General features: G+C 50.4%; 2 protein-coding genes across 3 annotated transcripts in view; both read left to right on the top strand.

The window, feature by feature from the left end:
* The first annotated feature begins 52 nt into the window (after positions 1-52).
* LOC138812001 (ral guanine nucleotide dissociation stimulator-like) lies at positions 53-14,289 on the top strand. 2 transcript variants are annotated; one of them, XM_069999961.1, is made up of 6 exons: positions 53-5,341; positions 5,446-5,664; positions 7,018-7,101; positions 7,866-7,987; positions 8,181-8,276; positions 14,033-14,289. In XM_069999961.1, the coding sequence occupies exons 1-6, from the start codon at positions 5,177-5,179 to the stop codon at positions 14,049-14,051; spliced, it is 705 nt and encodes a 234-aa protein (XP_069856062.1). In that variant the 5' UTR covers positions 53-5,176; the 3' UTR covers positions 14,052-14,289. The 2 variants fall into 2 exon arrangements, with proteins under 2 accessions (XP_069856062.1, XP_069856061.1); XM_069999960.1 differs by having other exon boundaries at positions 8,586-14,289.
* Positions 14,290-17,835: 3,546 nt separating this feature from the next.
* Positions 17,836-19,102, top strand: part of LOC138812007 (engulfment and cell motility protein 1-like) — a 96,515-nt gene continuing 95,248 nt past the window's right edge. Inside the window, 1 exon segment of the mRNA XM_069999965.1 lies at positions 17,836-18,165. Coding sequence (XP_069856066.1) covers positions 17,836-18,165 — 330 coding nt within the window.

Here is a 19,102-nt window from a genome sequence, read left to right as displayed (position 1 = left end):
ACCCTGGGGTGGAGACAAGGAAAGTACTTACTATGGTGGAGCTGAATTGATTGTGCCATACTCCTCCTTCCATTTTTTATTCCACACCACCCTGGGAGGTGAATGGTTGTTATATTACCTTTGGGAAATTAAAAAGGATTAAGTCTATAATGTTATAACATGATAAGAAAAGGTACATCAATTCATTTGTCAAAGGCCTGGATTCTACCTGCAGCCCTCACACAGTGGTCACTTCGTCAGGACCGGCAGGAGGAGGCAGGCATTATGTCATCAAGATAGAGTGCAGGATCAGCACCATGGTTGGCAGGACCAGTAGCATGGTCCTAGTGATGTCAGTGGACACCATGTTGCCTCAGTGCTTCTGTTGGGTGGCTTTGGAGCAGGAAGCCCTGGACTCCATTTCCCATAACCCCCCCCCCCCCATGGCTCCAAGTTGGGCTGAATGCATACACCTCCGTGGCCCTACATGCGTGAACAATGCCAGTGAGTATAATTCGCCATCATCAGAGCTTTGGGCAATGACTGTGACATCTTGAGCAAGGGAGATGGTGCATATGGGAAAAGATAGCATACAGGGAAGGGAGAAGCCAGAATCTAGAGGCAGAAGGATGCCAAGGGTCTCCCTCCCCTGCCCAAATTGCCCACGGTGGAAACACTCGTCCACTTCCCTGTTAATTGAAAAGTGAAGGCCTCCCATCTCCACATTTCTCCACATCACCAAATCCAAGTCCAGGCTCCAGCACTCTCCACCTACTCTCCCCCTGCTCCATGGCACCAGAATGATCTCAGCCCTAGGATCTTAGTTGCGCTCATTTCCCTTCATTAGTATGATCGCCGTGTGTACTTTCCACTTCTGCCTCAGTGAACGTGGTGCAGAAATCACTGGCTCTCCATGCCCTCGCCCCTCATTCCATCAGCCCACTGAATGATCCCAGAGAATGGCCTCAAATCCTCTTGGACCCCAAACTGCCACATGTTCCCACTCTCCAGAAGAGTGGAGAGCTGAGGATACAGGACACTGAACAAACAGCCCATTCTTTTCAGCTTCCCACCTTTCACCCATCCTCTCATTAGCACACAAACATTGTGGCAGGCAGAGCTGAATTCAGCATCTCACTCTAATGCATGCATGTGAGGATCCATATGGATGCACATTGATGCGTGCTACTGTGTCTGTGTGGATGAATGTATGTGAGGTCATGCATATACCTCTCTCAATAGGTGTGTTGAACAAACCTCGTCTGTGTCTACACTTGTGAAATTCTCACCCCATGTGAAGCTCAGATCTTGCATTTCCTTTTTGTTTCTTTTGTTCATTGTTGGCTTGCATGGATTTGAGACAGAATCTCTTGCCTAGGTCAGACTAGCCTTGAACTTGGTATCCTCCTCCCAGAAGCTCCCACTGCAGGAATAAGAGGTCTAGACAAGGACAACTGGTTGGCAGTTTATTCTGTCTAGACACAATGTACAGGGGCTGAATGTCTACAAGAGTGCAGTGAAAATGATGGACACCAGCTGTAGGGTTCCCAAGCCTTGGATGGGCACAGAGTCCTTTCAGTGTATGACATCCTCAAGCAGGTGCTGGGTGGAAGCCCTAGGAGTGAGTGGGTGACTGGAGGAGGCAGGCAAGCACAGGCACTTGTACATGGGGAGACAATTAAACTGGAAGGAGGGATCGGATGTGAGCCCAGTGTGTCCTCATAACCACAACATTAACTGGATAGAGGACAGAGGTTGGAGTGTGTCTAGATTTTCTCCTGACCTGCCACGGGGCCCAGCCAGCACTCAGGGGCCATTTGCAGAGGTCTGCTCTGAGGCTGAGGCTCAGAAAAGGGGACCTCCATTGGTGCTGTCATCTCCAGAGATGATGTCAAAAGGGCCAGGTTACCAGCACCCACATTGCTGTGCAGCTGAGCCAGCTCAGTTGTATGGAAAGCTGAGGGGCAGCAGGATGTTTTCCTGCTGTTGCCTGCTATTCCGCAGAACAACTCCACAGAGAGAGTTTGATTATAGTTCGAAGGCGCTGGGTAATCCCCTGTCCAGGTCACCTGAGCAGAACTCAACCATGCATCCCACAGGTGAATCAAGGAGGAGGGAGGGTGAGTCCCCTCACCTACTACCTTCTGGCAGCCTCAGATCCCATATGTGGGTACATTCATGAGAGTGTGTGTGTGTGTGTGTGTGTGTGCGTGCGTGCGTGCGTGTGTGCGTCCGTGCGCGCGCCCGCGCGCACGCATGCGAACCCAGCCCAGGCTATTTTCATGGTATGGCCCCAATCCTTTTCCCAGTGTGCTGCTGTTTCCATGTTTGAACTGTGTCTCATTTCTTCACCCCAGTTTGGGTGGGTTTTAGCTCCAACTTATTCTGATCCCTGCAAGGCAGGATACCTGCAGGGAGGCAAAGTGGAGAAGCTAGTAGACCACTTAGTACCTGCCCTGCTCTTCGGAGATGCCTTGTTTATCCCAGTATTTCTGGGGACATACCACACTTTCATGACTGCCCATCCGTATTGAACCTGCTGTTCAATAGGTAAGCGCCACCTCTGATCCTTGGGACAGGCCCACTGGCTAGGCCTTGGCATGTGCTGCACCAGTGCGGATCTGCTTGGATCCTGGCTACTGGCATGCTAGGACTAACATCCTCACTGCCTGAGGCTGGAGCGGTGCGATGGGCCCTGAACAGGCCTGACCACATTATGACCTTACACCCCGGGGAGCGCAGGGCTGTGGGCGGACTGGGAGAAGCCCCTTCTCTCATGAAGGCCCCCTTCTCTACATCGAGGCCTCCTATGAATAAGACCTCAAGAAAAGCATTTTCCAAATTGACAGTGGTGGTTGATGTCCCATATGGATGTCCTGACCTACATGAACCTCACTAGGAAGCGCAAGGGAAACCCTGACAGACCCTGTGCTAATTCCGGTGTGTGGGAGGAAGGTACTGGGCTCATCACCTTGTGTGGGGATACATTTCTAGACACTTAGAACCACTCAGTGAAAAGAACAGGGAAATCGTTGTTATCCTGAGTTCCATCCTGTGGCCAGAGAGACCACTGGGACTGTAGACTTCACATGTAGACACAGTGCATGTGACAGTCTCATGGTGACCCCTAGATACAGCCGTTTCCTTGATTATGAGGAGAAGGCAGGCATGCAGGAGCACCTGCAGCAGTGAGTGTGCCTGGGGGAGGAGGGAAGGCATGTGTCTTCATGGTGGGTGCAGTGGAGAGCTGGCTTTGGAGAGGCCTGGGCAAAGGGAAATAGCAGCCACTCCTAAAGGAATGCTCAAGTCCAGGTAGAAATGTGTCCACGCAGGGAGTTAGTTTGGCTTGTTCTGTACTTGAGAGTGTGGGAGAAGCCTCTGGCACTGTGACCAGCCAGTCCCACGTGCCTGCCCTGGGAAACCTCAGGACCACACAGGTCAGCGAGGCCTACACTGTGCCATCATGGACAATCCTCTAGGATTTCGTGAGTGCACAAGGGCCAGGGTGTGTTGTTTTGGTTGAGAGTCAGGCAAAGACCAGTCACATGGCTCTAGGACATTGAGGCCACTAGAGGCTGCATGAGTGAGGACATTCTGGGTTCTGGGGACAAGGCACCCCAGGGCTGACAGTTTGAGGAGCATGCCCAGGGACACCAGGAGCTCCGTGTGGGTGGGGGGGTTTTACCTGTGATGTAGGTGGAGTAGCATCCCTTGTGTAGCAAGGTCTTTTAGTGCAGCCAGGTGACCAGGCCTGCCATGGGCTATGGACTGGAGCAGGCCCAGGAGCCCAGCTCCCACACCTGTGCTTGAGGGGGTCTGAGAGGAGGAGAGGCCCAACCTCTAACTCTGCTGCTTCTCCCACTACATCTAGAGCTTTCTTTCATATTGGGCTCATGGATGAGAGAGTACCCAGAGGATTTCACTGAAGCACTGGACATATCTGCCTGTAACACATGGTAACATATCTAAACTGCAATGTGCCTGGCTCTGTGGAGGAGCAGCAGGCCCACACATGCATCCCAAGCAGCCAGAGCTGGAGGGTGAGTAGCATGGGCTGGCAAAGGACAGAACAGGTGGGGGATTCCAAGCTTTCTCCACCTGAAGGCAGCTCCCAGCCTACCATGGTGCCCTCATCAGGACAGTCCAGGAGCCTGGATGGCTTGGCATGAAACCTGTCCTTGCTAGGCTTCCTGGGGTGGAGTCCAGGAACTGGGGCTTCTCAGGCAGGCAGGGGTCTCATGGCCTTAGGAATGACTGAGGGCAGGGCAGTGCTGTAGGAGATCATTGCTTGCAGCTGTTTGACCAGCTGCAAGGCTTGATGAGAAAACCAGTGTACAAGAGTCACCTGAACCACTGGATCCAACACTCCGCATAGAAGCAGGGCTACCATGACAGAGCTGGAAGTAGCTGCAGCCTCAGAGGCCCCCTCAGCTCCAGGAGCTGCAGTGGAGCTCCAGCGAGAACCCAAGGCAGACAGATGTTCTGCCTCACCTGCACCATCTTTGACTGAAGAGATGAAGCCACCTGCAGGGAAGCCAATGGCCCACAGCCTTCCACCGTCACCAGCACCAAGTCTGGATCTTGACCTGCAATATGCAGGTCCTCTCTCAGGTGAAAAAACAGTGGCTGCTCCCCCATTGCCAGCGGCACTGAGCCCAGTTGCTCCAATAGCTTTAGAGCCAGCAATTGATGTGCCAGTGCATGCAAGAGAAGACAGGATGTCAGTGCCCACTCCAGAACCCCAATGGCCTGAAGACCAGACTGACCCAGTTCTACCACCCATCTAAGAAGGAGAAGCATCTGCAGTTCAACCAGAGGCTCCAAAGCCCATTGCAGGGAACAGCTCAGGGCCAGAGCTAGAGGCTGCAGGAGAGGAAAAATGGGAGTCTGCTCTCCTTGCACCTGGGGAGCAAGTGCAGTCTTGCCCGCTTGCTGGAGAGGCTGACTGCCTTGAGCCTGTTGCTGAGCAGCCAGAGCCACCCATACAGGAGCCTCTGCCGCCCACCCAGATGTAGCACCCATCCCATCTGCACAACTGGACACTGATGCAGGCTTAGGAGGGGACTCTCATCCAATTAATGACTTGGATGAAGACAATGAGCTGCCAGTGGCTGAAGACACCAATGGTGCTCTGCCCTGTGCTGCCGAGCCAGAGCCTGCACACCTGCCATCTAGCAAGGCAGACAAGCCAGCTGTTATGCACCCAGATCCCTGGGACTGTTGTGACATGGGAGATTTGCAGATTTCCTCCAGGGAGCCAGCCTTGATTTCGATGATGGAGTCAGACCATGATGAGGACACAGCTCATGTGCTAGAGTGGTTGCCCGACCTGAAGGTGAAGCAGTTGTCCCTCATGGCGGTGGTGAGTAGCTTGGCAGGGCTGGGCGTGCGGGCTTTCCTTTGTACCTCTACTGCCACACCTGCCTCAGGGCAGAGTCACGCTGAGCCTTTGTTTCCTCTCTGCAGAAACTGTTCAAAGGGCTGATCCCTGAGCAATGCTTGACTTATATATATGCTCAACCTGACCACGAGGAGGGTCTGGAGCACCTGGCACCCACTGTGCTGGCCATCCTGGAGCACTGTGAAAAATTACACACCTGTGTGATCAGCACATGCCTTGGGAACCACAGCACAGAGGCAGCAGAGAGAGCCCAGGTGTTGGAGCACTGGATAGACACAGCTTTGGTATGCACAGGAGGCGGTCCCATACCCTTCTGTCCTTTCCCACACTCACCAGGTGCTGCCTGCCCACTCACAGCCACTGCCTGAACCCTCAAGCCCTCCTTGTGCTCTGCCCTGGCTTGCACTGTGTGCACTCCTGCTCTGCTTCCACTGCCATTCCACCCTCTCCCCTATGCTCTCTGCATTCAGCCCAGGAACAAAGGCTCAGCCCCAGGGCCAAAGCAGGACCACAAGGAGCTCCCTCCACAGCTCACCTCACCCCTTCCTCACCCGTAGGAGAGCCACCTTCTTAAGAATAGCTGCACCCTCGTTCCCATCATGTGTGCTCTGCAGAGCAGCCAGCTCCAAGGCCTGAAGAAGACGTGGGGGTTGGTTGTCAGGTGGGTGCACCTTTCTCCTGGGCAATGCTTGCTTCCTCAGGAGGCAAGCTTGGGTGCCTGAGGAGGTTGGAGGAAGTGATAGGATTGGGGATGTCCACTTTCCTGTCCAGCTTCCTCCTGAGTGTGGCCTGTGATGAGGCTGCCTCTCTACAACCTGCCTGCCTGGCACCGCCAAGCCAGGCCCTGGCTTGGTTTCTGGGTGGCCTTCCCATCCCAGGAGGGAAGCCTTGCCAGTCACGTGGGTCAGCGGGTTCCTCCAGACCAGGCAGCCACAGAAACATCTTTTAGGGCACGCAAATGTCCACATCCACCATGGAGAAAGACCTTGTCATACACTCTGGTCTGCCAAGGCATAGAATGCTGATAGTCACCGGGAGCCTGAGATCCTAAGGCCCAAGCCATGGCTGTTACACCACATGGAAAGGGGGGACACTGAGGGCCTGAATAGTTAGATCATAAATACTTTTCACATCAATGCTCAATGCTGCCAGGAGCCAGATTCAAAATACATGACCTTCTGGAAGAAACTCAAGAGAGGCCTCAGGAAGCCTCAGCAACTTGTGAGGCCAGGGGCTTTCTAGAAGGAGCAGTTGAGGGGATTCCCCCAACGCTACCAAGCTGTTGGCCCACTCCCTGCATGCCCCCATCATAGCTGACCTCGACCTGCTCAGATGGCATGTTGCAGGAATGCATTGCAGCCACCACAGTAAGGAATGCAAGAGCACAGGAGCAGGTGAAGGGCAGGGCCACAGACCTTGCATGGGTGTCAAGTGTCAGCCCTGGAGGGGACCAGGCCAGATGGATTTCCCCATGCAGGGCTGTGTCTTGGTATGGGGTAGAGGGTGGATCATTGAGGAGTGAACCTGTCTTCTCCAAGTTCTGCTAGGCAGATGGCTCCATGGGGCTGGGGTAAGTCTGGGGATCTTGGGAGGAGCTTAACAGGACCCTTCTGATCTTTCTGCACCCAATGCCACAGGAGTATCCCGAGGGCACAGTCCCTTACCTGGGCACCATCCTCAGTCACCTGGCCTCACTGCACAAAGACCAAGATTCCAAGGATGTGAGTGAACAGGGCCCCAGCTCTGGGAAAGCAGAGTGGGGACAAAGAGCCTCTTGCTGCCCCTTGACCTCCAGCAAGAGCCCGTGTCCTCCCCAGCCCCAGAGTCCCACAGCAATGCTATTTCTGATGCCCCATGCCCCCAGACCTCAGTGCTGCTGATGACATTTGGCCATGTCTCAGAGGGAGGTCAGTGAGGGTGGCCGTGTGACAGCAGGTGCTCAAGCTGACATAGCATGTGGGAATAGCATGGCCTTGTCACTGAAGCCTCAGTCTCTGCCATGTCCACAGAGAGTTGAGCAGTGAGCAACCTGTCCTCAGGCCTCTGGCATCCCTGCCCTAGACTGAGAGCAATCCTAGTCCAGCTGTGCACTCAGCCTGCCCTCTGCTGGACAGACTTGGTGGGGCACCAAGTGGTAAGGCAGCCTTCGGGGTTCAAGCAGTATTTTCTTAGCACATTGATTCTTTGCCTTGCAAGGCAAAGACTAGGAGAGGTGAGAAAATGGCACCTTCCACTGCAGGTGGCCGGCTGTGCAGGTCCCTTGCCTCTGTAGATGGCCACATTGGGTCCAGACGACGGGAGATGGGGCCCTGAGCCAGGAATCTAGGATAGCTTCCTGGGGGTGGACACCTGATCTCAGTAGAGACATGAGCAGAGGGTGTGAGAGAGAGACAGGAGTGAGACCATGGAGAGACCCAAAGTCTACTGCCTGGCCTACCCTGCACTCCTCCAGGCCCATCACCCTTCTGTCCTCTCTCTCACCCAGGAATACAAGGTGATTGCACTCATGAAGGAACTACAGAGCACAAGTGAGGAGCTCCACGTGGCTCCTGACCTGACTTCTCTGTCTTGGTTGAACAATGTGAAGCGCCTAAGTGAATTGGAAAGGTGAGCTGGGGTAGACAGTGAAGGCAACAAACATGGGGATCCCCAGTGCCAGCCCCTGAGAGTTTGTACCCTGAGTCAGGCTCCCCCTGAGACCTGCTGAAGGCAGGGTGCTTGGGCTTCTGAGTCCCCAGGAGCCCTGGGAGGGAGCCCCAGTGTGGAGCCTGCTGTTCTCACAGCCACTTCCTTGTCTTAGCTCCAAGCTCTCCAGGGAGCTGGAGCCTCCCCGCAGGGCAGGCTTCCTGAGCTGGAACAACAAGAGGAGCCCTTCCCTGAGGAAGCCCTCCAGAAAGTAAGTGCATAGGCTTGCAGGGCCAGGGACTCACCAGGGACTGGGTGGTGGGACAGGCAGCCCAATGAGCTGGGGCTGCCCTCCCACCTCCTGCCACACAGCCCCTTGTGTCTGGCTGGTGTGGCCTGAGCTCTGCCCACCTCACTTTCTTCATTGGGGTTCCATGGTGGACCTCACTCAGAAGATTGGGTAAATGGCTACTTGGATATGAGCAGAATAACGAAGGCCGCCTCAGGCCTAGGGGCAGTGGGTGTGGACAGCCCTGTGTGCTCAGAGAAGCCCTGGAATTAAGGCAGTCCCTCCATTCAGTTCCCAGGCCTCAAGCAGAGAGCTCAGCAGCAATAGCAGCTCCCAGTTGGAGACCTGTGAGCAGCTCAGCAGTGGGAGTGGCAGCCACACACCCAGTGTGCACTAGGGCTGCTCACCCAAGCCTTGTGCACACTGCAACCCATTATATCAGTCTCCACCAAACATCTGCGGGGCAAACATGAGGACAGAAGATGAGGGCATCTTGCCATTCCTGAGCCCCCAGACCTCCAGCAGAACTGGGCATCAGGCCCTATCCTAGGCTGCCCTTTCTTCAACTGAGATGTCTGCACTCCAACCATCGAAAATCACATTGTCCAGTGTATCATAGGAAATGCATTGCGCAATGGGCAGAGTTTCAAATGTCATGGATTTCCCATTGGGGAGGGTGGGTAGGTGATTTAGGTTAAAATATTAAGTTGAAACACTAATAGTCTCAAATTTTCTGCAAGAACATGGTTTTTGTAGGTGCATTTCTTTGCCTTAGTTAGTGGCATAGACTTCCACATATCCTACTTGAAGATGAAATCTTTTCAGGTTTGGAGGTCATATTTTGCAGAAGAGCAGGTCCCGCTCAGGGCCAGGTTTGGAAGTGTTCTCATGGACCATTCCACAAGCCTTGAAATCTGAGTGTTGAAAAGACTCATTTGCAACAGCCATTGCCGAACTAGGAAAAGCTGACATTTTGTGAGCAATTTACTTTTACTACTTAAAATACATTATTTCATTCAACATTTGGAACTATCCTGGGAGACTATTAATCTGACTATTCTGGTTTATAGAATGATTAAGGATTAGCAGAGAGCCATTGGTTCACACTCATAATCCTATGAAGATTACTGATTATTAGGAGACTGAGATCTCAAGATCACAATTTATGCTCAGACCAGACGGGAAAGTCTATTGGACTCTTATCTTTGGCTGTGGCTCAAGTGGTAGAGCACCAGCCTTGAGTGAAAAAGCTAAGCAAGGCCCGGAGTACAAGCTCCGAATTCCAGAATCTTCCCCCAAAGGGAAAGATTAGGGATGGTGGTGTTATAGAATTTTAAAGATTGCATCAAGATCTGGCTATTGGTGGCTCACGCTTGTAATCATAGCTACTTGAGAGGCTGAGAATGAGAGGATTATTCACCAAGTCCAGCACTGGCAAGAAAGCTTGTGAGACCCCTTTAAACCTATGCCTGTCATCCCATGCTATATGGGAGGCTGAGATTGGATGGGTCTTGGTACATGGCCAGCCTGGGCAAAGCAAATCCTTGAGAACCCCATCTCCATGGAGGGAAGTGGGATGCAGTGATGCATGCTTGTGATCCCAGTCATGATGGTAGATCACACTTCTACCCTAAAAGTGAGTATGGGTAGGAAGCAAGACCCCATAGTGAAAATAGCTAGTGAAAACCAGGTTGGACAGGCTCAGCAACACTCTGAAGTTCAACCCAGAGGGAGAGGGAGAAGGAGAGGGACAGGGAGAGGGAGAGGGGGAGAGGGGGAGAGAGATTGCACCAGGCACATGGCTAGTCCAATGCCAGAGGCAGGATTAGGATAATAAATTCTAACTCCAGAGTCCACTTTCCTATTCTTTGTGAAATGAGAACTAAGGACAAGAGACAGTATAAAAATGAGAATTTTAACAATGCCTAAAGACATATATGGTCATTCTCATTTTGCTAATGATTTGGTAGCAATAATATCTGTGTTAAATAACCTTTAGCAGTAATTTAGATAATCTTGCTGATAGCCGAGAACAAATCACTTACATGTGAGTTTTTTTTATGCAAGTGGGAGGGGTACTGAAAAACTATATTCAACAACCTTCACTAAATCTGGAATATTTAAGACTAAATGTTCTAATTACATTCTCTGATGCTACACTCAAAATATTAAAAAAGGAAGTATCTAAGTGAAACTCATCTATTCCTGCATACTGGATTTATGAAAATTTGCATACCAGAATAGCTTTTGGGAATAGCTTAAAACAACACAAAGCTAAAAAAGTACCAGTGGGTTCCTTAAACATTTTCCCAACCTTTGAGCAATCCATTGCATCAGCCTTGAAGGCAAATTCTAATAAGAAAAGCTGAAATCCATCTTCTGCATAAGAGATCAATCAATGTGCACTCAACAGAGAAAGGAAGTTGGGAGATGAGGCCTGCCCAGAACAGTTGCCTCCTCAAGACAAATGCCATTCAAATGTGTACCTGTAGCTGTTCTATTCTGAGAGCAAAGGGAGACAACTCAGTCATGCAGAATGTTTAAGGTAGGCAGACAGGCAAGCCACCATCCACGCATACAATCTTTTTTTTTTTTTTTTTTTTTTGTAAATGCTTTTGGGTTTTTATGAATCACATAGCATTGCACAAGAAGTACCTCAAGCTGGGGCTGGGAAGATGGATCAGTGGAAGAGTGCTTGCCTTGCATGCCTGAGGCCCTGGGTTCGATTCCTCAGCACCACATTAAGCAAAAAGAAAAAAGCCGGAGGTGGCGGTGTGGCTCAAGTGGTAGAGCACTAGCCTTGAGCTGAAGAGCTGAGGGACAGCTACCAGGCCCAGAGTTCAGGCCCCACGACTGGACCCCCCCCCAAAAGAAGTACCTCAAGCTCTGGATGAATTTGTGGTTTTCATGGGGGAGATGGTTGCATTGGCTTATTTGCCAAGTGCCACTGGAAAGACAGACACTTAAATAGGAAGTGAGAAGACTGAAAGGAAAGATGATATGTCCAGAAAGGCTCATGGCCAAAGTGTTATAGACAGGGTTTTCAATTTTCAAAGAAAATATGTGCCCATTATTTCAGTTACAAAGGATAGAAGTAAAACAAACACAATTCATATACAGAGCTTTGATGTTCTTGAGTATATATTTTTTTATTTGGCAAGTGATATCCAGACAGACTTCTGTTCAGAGCTGTTTAACCTTTCATTATATGGGTGCACTGAGAATGATTATACCTGTGTGGGAGACCAATGTAGCCAAAGTATGGAATCATGCTGAAAAACCAAAGAGTTAAAGCCGTAAGGGACAGGCTGGCCTAGGACTGGAAAGGAATGAGTGTTAGCCAGTGCTTGGAAACATTTGTAGATAGGGGGTGTCTTTTAAAGTTTTAGAAATTAATAAAATAACTGACAGGAAATATTGGCCTAAAATGTGCAATGGGAATTTAGAAATTGCTACAGTATTTCAAGAAGACAATTTTGTGATATGTACCAACATATCCAACACATCCACTTTTTGATTCAACAATATCATTCCAGAGGGCTTTCTTCTTGTTGTTGTTGCTGTTTTTGCCAGGGGGCTTGAACTCAGGGCTTGGGCACTGTCTCTGAACTTTTTTTTTTTTTTTTGGTCGGTCGTGGGGCTTGAACTCTGGGCCTGGGCGCTGTCCCTCAGCTCTTCAGCTCAAGGCGAGTGCTCTACCACTTAAGCTACAGTGCCACTTCCGGTTTTCTAGTGGTTTATTGGAGATAGGAGTCTCACGGTCTCTCCTGCGCTTGCTGGCTTTGAACCGCGATCCTCAGATCTCAGCCTCCTGAGTAGCTAGGATTACAGGCATGAGCCACCAGCGCCTGGCTCTCTGAACTTTTTTGCTCAAGCTAGCACCCTACCACTTGAGTCACAGTGCCATTTCCAGCCTTTTCTGTTTATGTGGTATGGAGGAATCGAACTCATGGCTTCCTGCAGGCTAGGCAAACACTCTACCACTAAGCCACCTTCCCTGCCCCAAAGGTTTTCTTTCTTTTGTTGTTCTTGTTTTTGTTGGTGTGGGGCTTGAGCTCTGCACCTGGGTGCTCTCCCTGAGCTCTTCTGCTCCAGGCTATCACTGTACCATTTGAGCCACAGCACCCCTTCCAGTTTTCTGGTAGTTAATTGGAGATAGGATTCTCACAGACTGTCCTGCCCAGGCTGGCTTTGAACCATGATCCTCAAATCTCAGCCTCCTGAGTAGCAAGGATTACAAGTGTGAGCCACCGGTGTCCAGCACTGAAGGTTTTTTAAAATAACGTTTTAATGTTTGGGTACTGGATATTGAACCTGGGGCCTCTCATGCTATACAAGTTCTCTATCACTGAGCTAAAGCCCAAACCAATTTAGGATATTTTTTGAAAAAATAGGGAATATGAAACAAAATAATAGAAAAATGTTTAAGCTGTATATGCAAAGATGTTCATTGGATCATTACTGATAATAAAGAAGAACATTTTAACTAATTGATGATATAAAATTCTGTGGAGTAGTTAATTCAGATTTAAAGTCATTTATTAACTCTGAGATAGCTTTCATATATGTCACTGAAAGCAGAGGCCAAGGAGCAGTATAATCAGAGATCTTTCGCCTTTACATACATCTATACCTAACATTTCTGTCAGCTTTATGTGGCTGTGACAACGTACCTGAGATGAGTGGGTTAAAGTGAGAACAGGTTTATTTTGGCTCATGGGTGCAGAGGCTTCTGTCCATGGTGCTTGGCTTTTACTGTTTCAGGGATTGTAGAATTGTGTGTGGAGTAGAGGAACAGAGCTGTTTACCTTTTGGCAGCTGAGAACAAGAGAGGATTGAGAGAGAGACAGAAACAGAGAGAGACAGAAACAGAGACAGAGAAACAGACAGAGGGCAGACAGAGAGACAGAGATAGAGAGAGGCACACACATAGACGGCTTGGGGTCCCTCAGGGCTTGCCCCCAATTACCTAACTTCCTTCCATGAGGCCACACCTCTCAGAAGCTCTCAATAGCAGCACAGACTCATAACCAAGCCTTCAGAACACCCCATCCCATCCCACTGATTCTTACAAAACTGTCACCACAGTGGTGGTTTATTTTGCTCAAAAAGTAAGGTGGCCGGGCACCCATGGATCATACCTGTAATCCTAGGTACTCAAGAGCCCAAGATCTGAGGATTGTGGTTGGAAGCCAGCCTGGGCAGCACAGTCAGTGAGACTCTTATCTCCAATAGTCCACCCAAAAATCCCTCTGAGGAAGTGGCGCTGTGGCTCAAGCGGTAGAGCACTTGCCTTGCGCTGAAGAGTGCAGGGACAGCACCAAGGCCCAGAGTTCAAGCCCCATGACCGACAAAAACAAAAACAACCCCCCCCCCCAAAAAACCCCAAAAAACCCTCTGAAAGTGGAGCTGTGACTCAAGTGGTAGAATGCTAGTCTTGAGCACAAAACCTGAGGGACAGTGCCCAGGCCCTACACACACAAATAAGGTGGTCAGCCTTATTCAAAGGAAGTTTCGGTAAATAAATACATGCAATTCCCTTGTTCATTCCTGTAGAATGTACTAAAATCCAGCAGAGGACAGATCTTGTTGAAGCACAGTCCCCGCTCCTAAATGACACTAAGTATGTACCTAGTAGTATCAAAGTAGTTCACGTTCAGCAATCTGTATGTCTGCATTCACTTATATCACTTGCCAATTCTGCTTCACTCCTATGACAGCAAAGATTCTTTCCCCAGGTCCAGTTTAGTCATGTGACAGTCTTTGGCTGGAAGACCTCTGCAGTCTCCTGGAGACTGGGTGGATTTCTGTATGACGCTATTGCAACATGAGGGTCACTGGCTTGGTGCTGAGAAATCTGACTTCACTTCCATTCTGTCACTTGATAACGCCATCGTTAGGTTCTGTTTCATTTATAAAATGGGTATAATGAAACATCTTTCCTTGGGTTGCTGTGGAACTGAACTTCAATAAAAGAAACCCTTTCTTTACTTCATTTTTGTGTCTTCAGATGTAAAATTTTGGACAAGGAATGTTAGTGTCTACAGTGGTTCATTATTGTTTATTAAAAAGCCACAAAGTCACAACATGCTGCCTGCCTGTATGCTGAAATCCTTTTCCTTTATACTTAGTCTCTTTGGAATAAACTACAGAATTATCATTCCTAAATATTACAAAACTTTCCTAATTTCCATAAATGAATATGCCAATGGAAGAGATTCTTATCTCAATTATGAGTATTTAAGATAATGTAACTATGCTATTCATGTAACCTACCTCTTTTTTAAAAAAAATTTTTTTTTGTGGTCCGTTTGTGGGGCCCAAACTCTGGGCGTGGGCGCTGTCCCTCAGCTCTTCAGCTCAAGGCTAACACTCTACTACTTGAGCCACAGCTCCACTTCCAGTTTTTTGCTTATGTGGTGCTGAGGAATCGAACCCAGGGCCTCATGCATGCAAGGCAAGCGCTCTACCACTGAGCCACCATCCCAGCCCCCCCACACCTCTTTCTTATATTCAAATCCATAGTGTATTTTTCTAAAAGTAGGCTTTCCTTCTTTGTGTGTGTGTGTGTGTGTGTGTGTGTGTGTGTGTGTGTGTGTGTGTGTGTGTGCTCAAGGATATAAAATGCTATTTATGCATTCTGCCTTCAGGCAAAAATAAAAAATCCAACCTAGTGATTTTTCCTTACTCTTGACTTTCCTCACTCATGCCCCAAATTCTAGGCTTAGAAGAAATAACTACAGGATAGCAGACCTTTGGAAAGCAACCCCAAGTGGATGCAAGTGACCTAGGTCACACTACCTCCCTCTGACTTGACAAAACCGAGGACTAAGAGATTTCTTTGAGGGTCACCAATAAACAAGGACAAGGGAATGAATCCATAACTGGCACTGAAATTGGACGGGCAGTGAACTCAGTGGATGCTGCCTTAGGTTGAAGAGATTCAGAAAATGAAGAGAAGTCATCATGAAATAGTTAGCAGGGCCAGTCAAGGATGAATTTGAAAGTGCTACCATTAACCTCACAGCAATAGAAGAGGTTACATTGATAAAACAAGAGCTGATGTCTCAGGTCAGCTTTCCTAGGAAACAGATTCTGAGACAGAGGCTGACAGGTGGGAGGTTGACCTTGGAGTGCCCTTGAGAGCTATGTTTGAGAAGGCCGGAAGGAAGCAGAAGTGGCAGAGGGAGGAGTTGAGCTGCAAGACCCCCATCAGGGACCTCTGAACAGCCAGAGGTGAAAAGTAACTAGACCACCCAGCACTTAGGTACTCAGGGATGTGGTACCAAGGAGATACATATAGCACCCCACAGAGGTAATTAGAAAAAATAATTCGATGATTGGAAATTTTAAATGATAATCATCGGAATAAGACCCCATTAAAGTTTGTGGAGAGAAAGAATGGAGAAAGTGGAAGAAGAATTTGCACTCTTGCAAGGATGGGGAGCCTTTTTTTTTTTGGCCCAGGGCCATTGGGACATTTACAACATCATTAAAGAATCATATGTATGAGGCAGACAGATGGGTCTCTGACAGTCTAAGAGAGCCTAGAAGGACCAAATATGTCCATCCTGTCATGTCTGGTGGAACGGATGTTCCTTGTGCCTGGGGGTTATTTTTAAAAAAACCTACAGGGTGAGAATAATGACAGAAAAGTTAGATCACAGAAATGCTGGGATCAGAAAAGTCAGGTAACCGAAAATCCAGCAATAAACAACATCTGATGATGTGATCAAGAACACAGACTTGAGAAAGATGGGGCTCATAGATGAAGTAAATAAAATGAGAACATATACACAAAACCATGGCATTTCATCATTAAATGAATTCAAACCAGGATGATTAAATGTATTGATTGTGAGGAACTATAGCTGGAGATGGGGATGGGGAGTGTTTTTGTTTTTCCTTTGCTATTTTTTACACTTGAAAAACATACAATATTATTGTTATTATTAAGGTGTTTGTTGTACAGAGGTGTGACCATTTCATAAGTCAGATCATGACTACATTTTCCTTTTTTGGACAATGTCACTATTCCCTTCACTTTCCTCCAGTTTCCTCCTCCTGTCCTTGCCCACAAGTTACTTCTATACTTTTTACAAGAGACATAATGAATAAGGAGTACTGAGATTTTTACCTGGATTATCCTACAATACATTAATAGCCATTATAAACACATTTTCCCATTGGCTCCATCTGTTGGGCATTTAGTATGTGCTCAGCACTGTCTGAAAGAAGCATTCTGATCCCAGCATCCCTCATCTTAAATCTCAGAAGAAAAGACAAAGTCCAAAAAATGTCAAGGTCTCATGGCTACAAGTACAAGTGGGATTTCCATCCTGTCCCCTCCAATACATGGCCCTTGAAAGATTCTGCATCATTTCCCTGATAAGACTGGATGGTCAGTCTACTTGTTGGTATTCATTGTCAGGTTGGAAGGATTCTTATGTTTTGTATTTGCTTTTAAAGTTATGCAATTACAATTTGTAGACTCTATTACTACTTTTAAGTAGTTATGTGAGGGGTTTCAGTTTAGCATACGAGTTTATGAGTACAGTGCATGTTGATGAATGTCACCCTTCCTGTCAAACTATGAGTGCAATTTCCTTGGCCACTGGCCCTTGAAGAGGCGGATTAGACAATGGGTACAGGACTGGGTAAAAACACATTCTGTTCAAAAGTAGAGTGAAAGGACTAGAGAGAAGGGGTGGAGATAGTACACAGAATAATTTTCTGTTTGGAGGCAGATGATGGGAATGTGTTGGGGATGAATTCAGGATAATGGTGCCACAAAGAGGACCAGGAGTCTAACAAGAATGGTGTCATCCTTTTCATTTCCTGTGCAGGTCACTGACTTGGGGGCAGATGTAGGTGTAAGTATGTTGGCCTTCAGGCGCCAAGAAAGCAGACCGAGTTCAGTGTTCCTTTGACCAGCCTAGAAAGATAAATACTTGCTCATTTGTGCCTCTCTCCAACCCACATGGCTATCTCCTGGACCTCATTTGAATTTCTCTCATTGTCCCAGCCCTTCCTTCAGTTGAGGCAGGACAGCTTTTCATTATTTCCAGCCTCGCTTTACTACAATAACTTTCTGTGAGTTATAGATTTATGTTGGTTAAGCCACCCAGTCTATGGGCTGTTGCTAGGGCAGACCCAGGCTGAAGAAAGCACTGTCCTTCCCACAAGCATTTTTGTCTCTGCCTTAATCCATTCTCTGCCCAATAGTATAGTCAGCCTTAGCAACAAAAGTGACCAGCAGATTCCCTTGCTTAGAACATTTCAGTGGAAGCACAAAAGCAAGCAAAACACTTACAGCACTTTTGAATTTAATAATTTATCCTAAATCCAGTTCCGGGCAGGTGGGGGGACACATGGCTTTCTATGCAAGGTGCAAACTTCAGCAGGTGGCTGCTTGGTGGAGAGACATGCTGGTCGTCTAGTGACTGAGCACACGCAGGACAACCGGCTCTGTGTTGTTTCTGCCCTGCCGAAGGGGAGGAGCTGAGTGAAGCCCCGCAGTCGTCTCCGAGTGCGAGGCTGAATGGAAGCCTGTGCAGAGCTGCAGGCGCTGCCGGCCGTCCCGGCGGCCCCGGGGGCGGAGGTGGACGGTGGCCGGCCTTCTCCCTGCGCCCTCAGTGCGTGCGCGCAGTCTGGGCGCGGGCTGTGGCCGTTCCCTCTGTGTGAGGTGGGGAAGTGGGGAAGTCGGGCCCCGCCCTCGGCGCGGTGGGCGGCGATTGGGGACGCAAGCGGGGGGGGGGGGGGGGGGGGGGGGGGGGAGCGTGGCTGGGGATTGGCGGGAGTTCGTCGGGGAGCGCGGTGCTCTGCGCAGGTGCAGGCGGACCCTGCGGCGGGCAGGCGGGAGGAAGCGGAGGTGAGAGCGGCGGCGCCGCCCGACCCGCAGAGTGAGTGCGAGCGGAGCCGCTGGGCCGGTGGGGGTGGCAGGCAGGAGTCTCCTGGGAGAACAGGCTGGGGACAGAGCCGGGCACGCGCTGCGGAGCCGGCGGGGAGGAGGTCTGGGCCAGAGCGGGCCTGGAACCTCCCGCCCCTCCCCCCATTCCCCTATCCGACGCCCCGCCGCCTCCCTGGACTAGGGGACGACGACCGGGACGCGCCCGCCGAGCTCCGGACTGGGGGGAAGTCTGGGCGCCGAGGGCGGGAGTGGGGGTGCGGCGTCCCGGGCCGGGGCGCAGGGCCGGGGACCCAGCGAGACGTGTGCACCGGGACTGGCTCGCGGGACGTCGGGACGGCGGAGTCCGGAGCCCGGGCAGCTGCTCCGGACGCGGCCGGCGGGGACCTGGGCCGGGCTCCGGGTCGTGTGGAGCGGAGCAGCGCCCGGGAGCGCGTTCCGGGCCGGCTCGGTGGATGGGGGGGGGGGGGGAGGGGGAGGCGCAGGGGGCGCGGTGGACAGCTGCGATCCCCGCAAACTCCCGCCTCCTGGGCACTCGCCCGGACCCAGGTGGCGGGGGCTCGCGGTGACCGGAGCGGGAGGCGTGGCCCCGCCGGCGCGCCCCGCAGGACCAGGCAGCAGCGCTTGGGGTCGTGGAGCTGGAGCTGAGAGCGCCGCCCCTGTGGCCCTGGGTTGGCTTCCAGGGCTGAGGAATTGATGCCTCCTGTCTGGGGCTGGGTTGGAGCCAGGAAAGTCCCTCAGAGCCAAGGGCGGGAGCATGCACAGAGTGCAAGTGTGGCTGACCACATTGGGGGGGGGGGGGAGAGGGGGGGTGGCTCTGTCTCCAGGGCCTCCCCTCCCACTGATCCTGTCGCCCATGGAAGTTGGTCAGGAGGGTCAGGGGCCTTTGGTTTCAGGAGCA

This window comes from Dipodomys merriami, unplaced genomic scaffold, assembly GCF_024711535.1.
Source record: "Dipodomys merriami isolate MVZ:Mamm:240054 unplaced genomic scaffold, mDipMer1.0.p SCAF_556, whole genome shotgun sequence".
Taxonomy (NCBI): domain Eukaryota; kingdom Metazoa; phylum Chordata; class Mammalia; order Rodentia; family Heteromyidae; genus Dipodomys; species Dipodomys merriami.
This window is presented reverse-complemented; position numbering and strand designations above follow the sequence as displayed.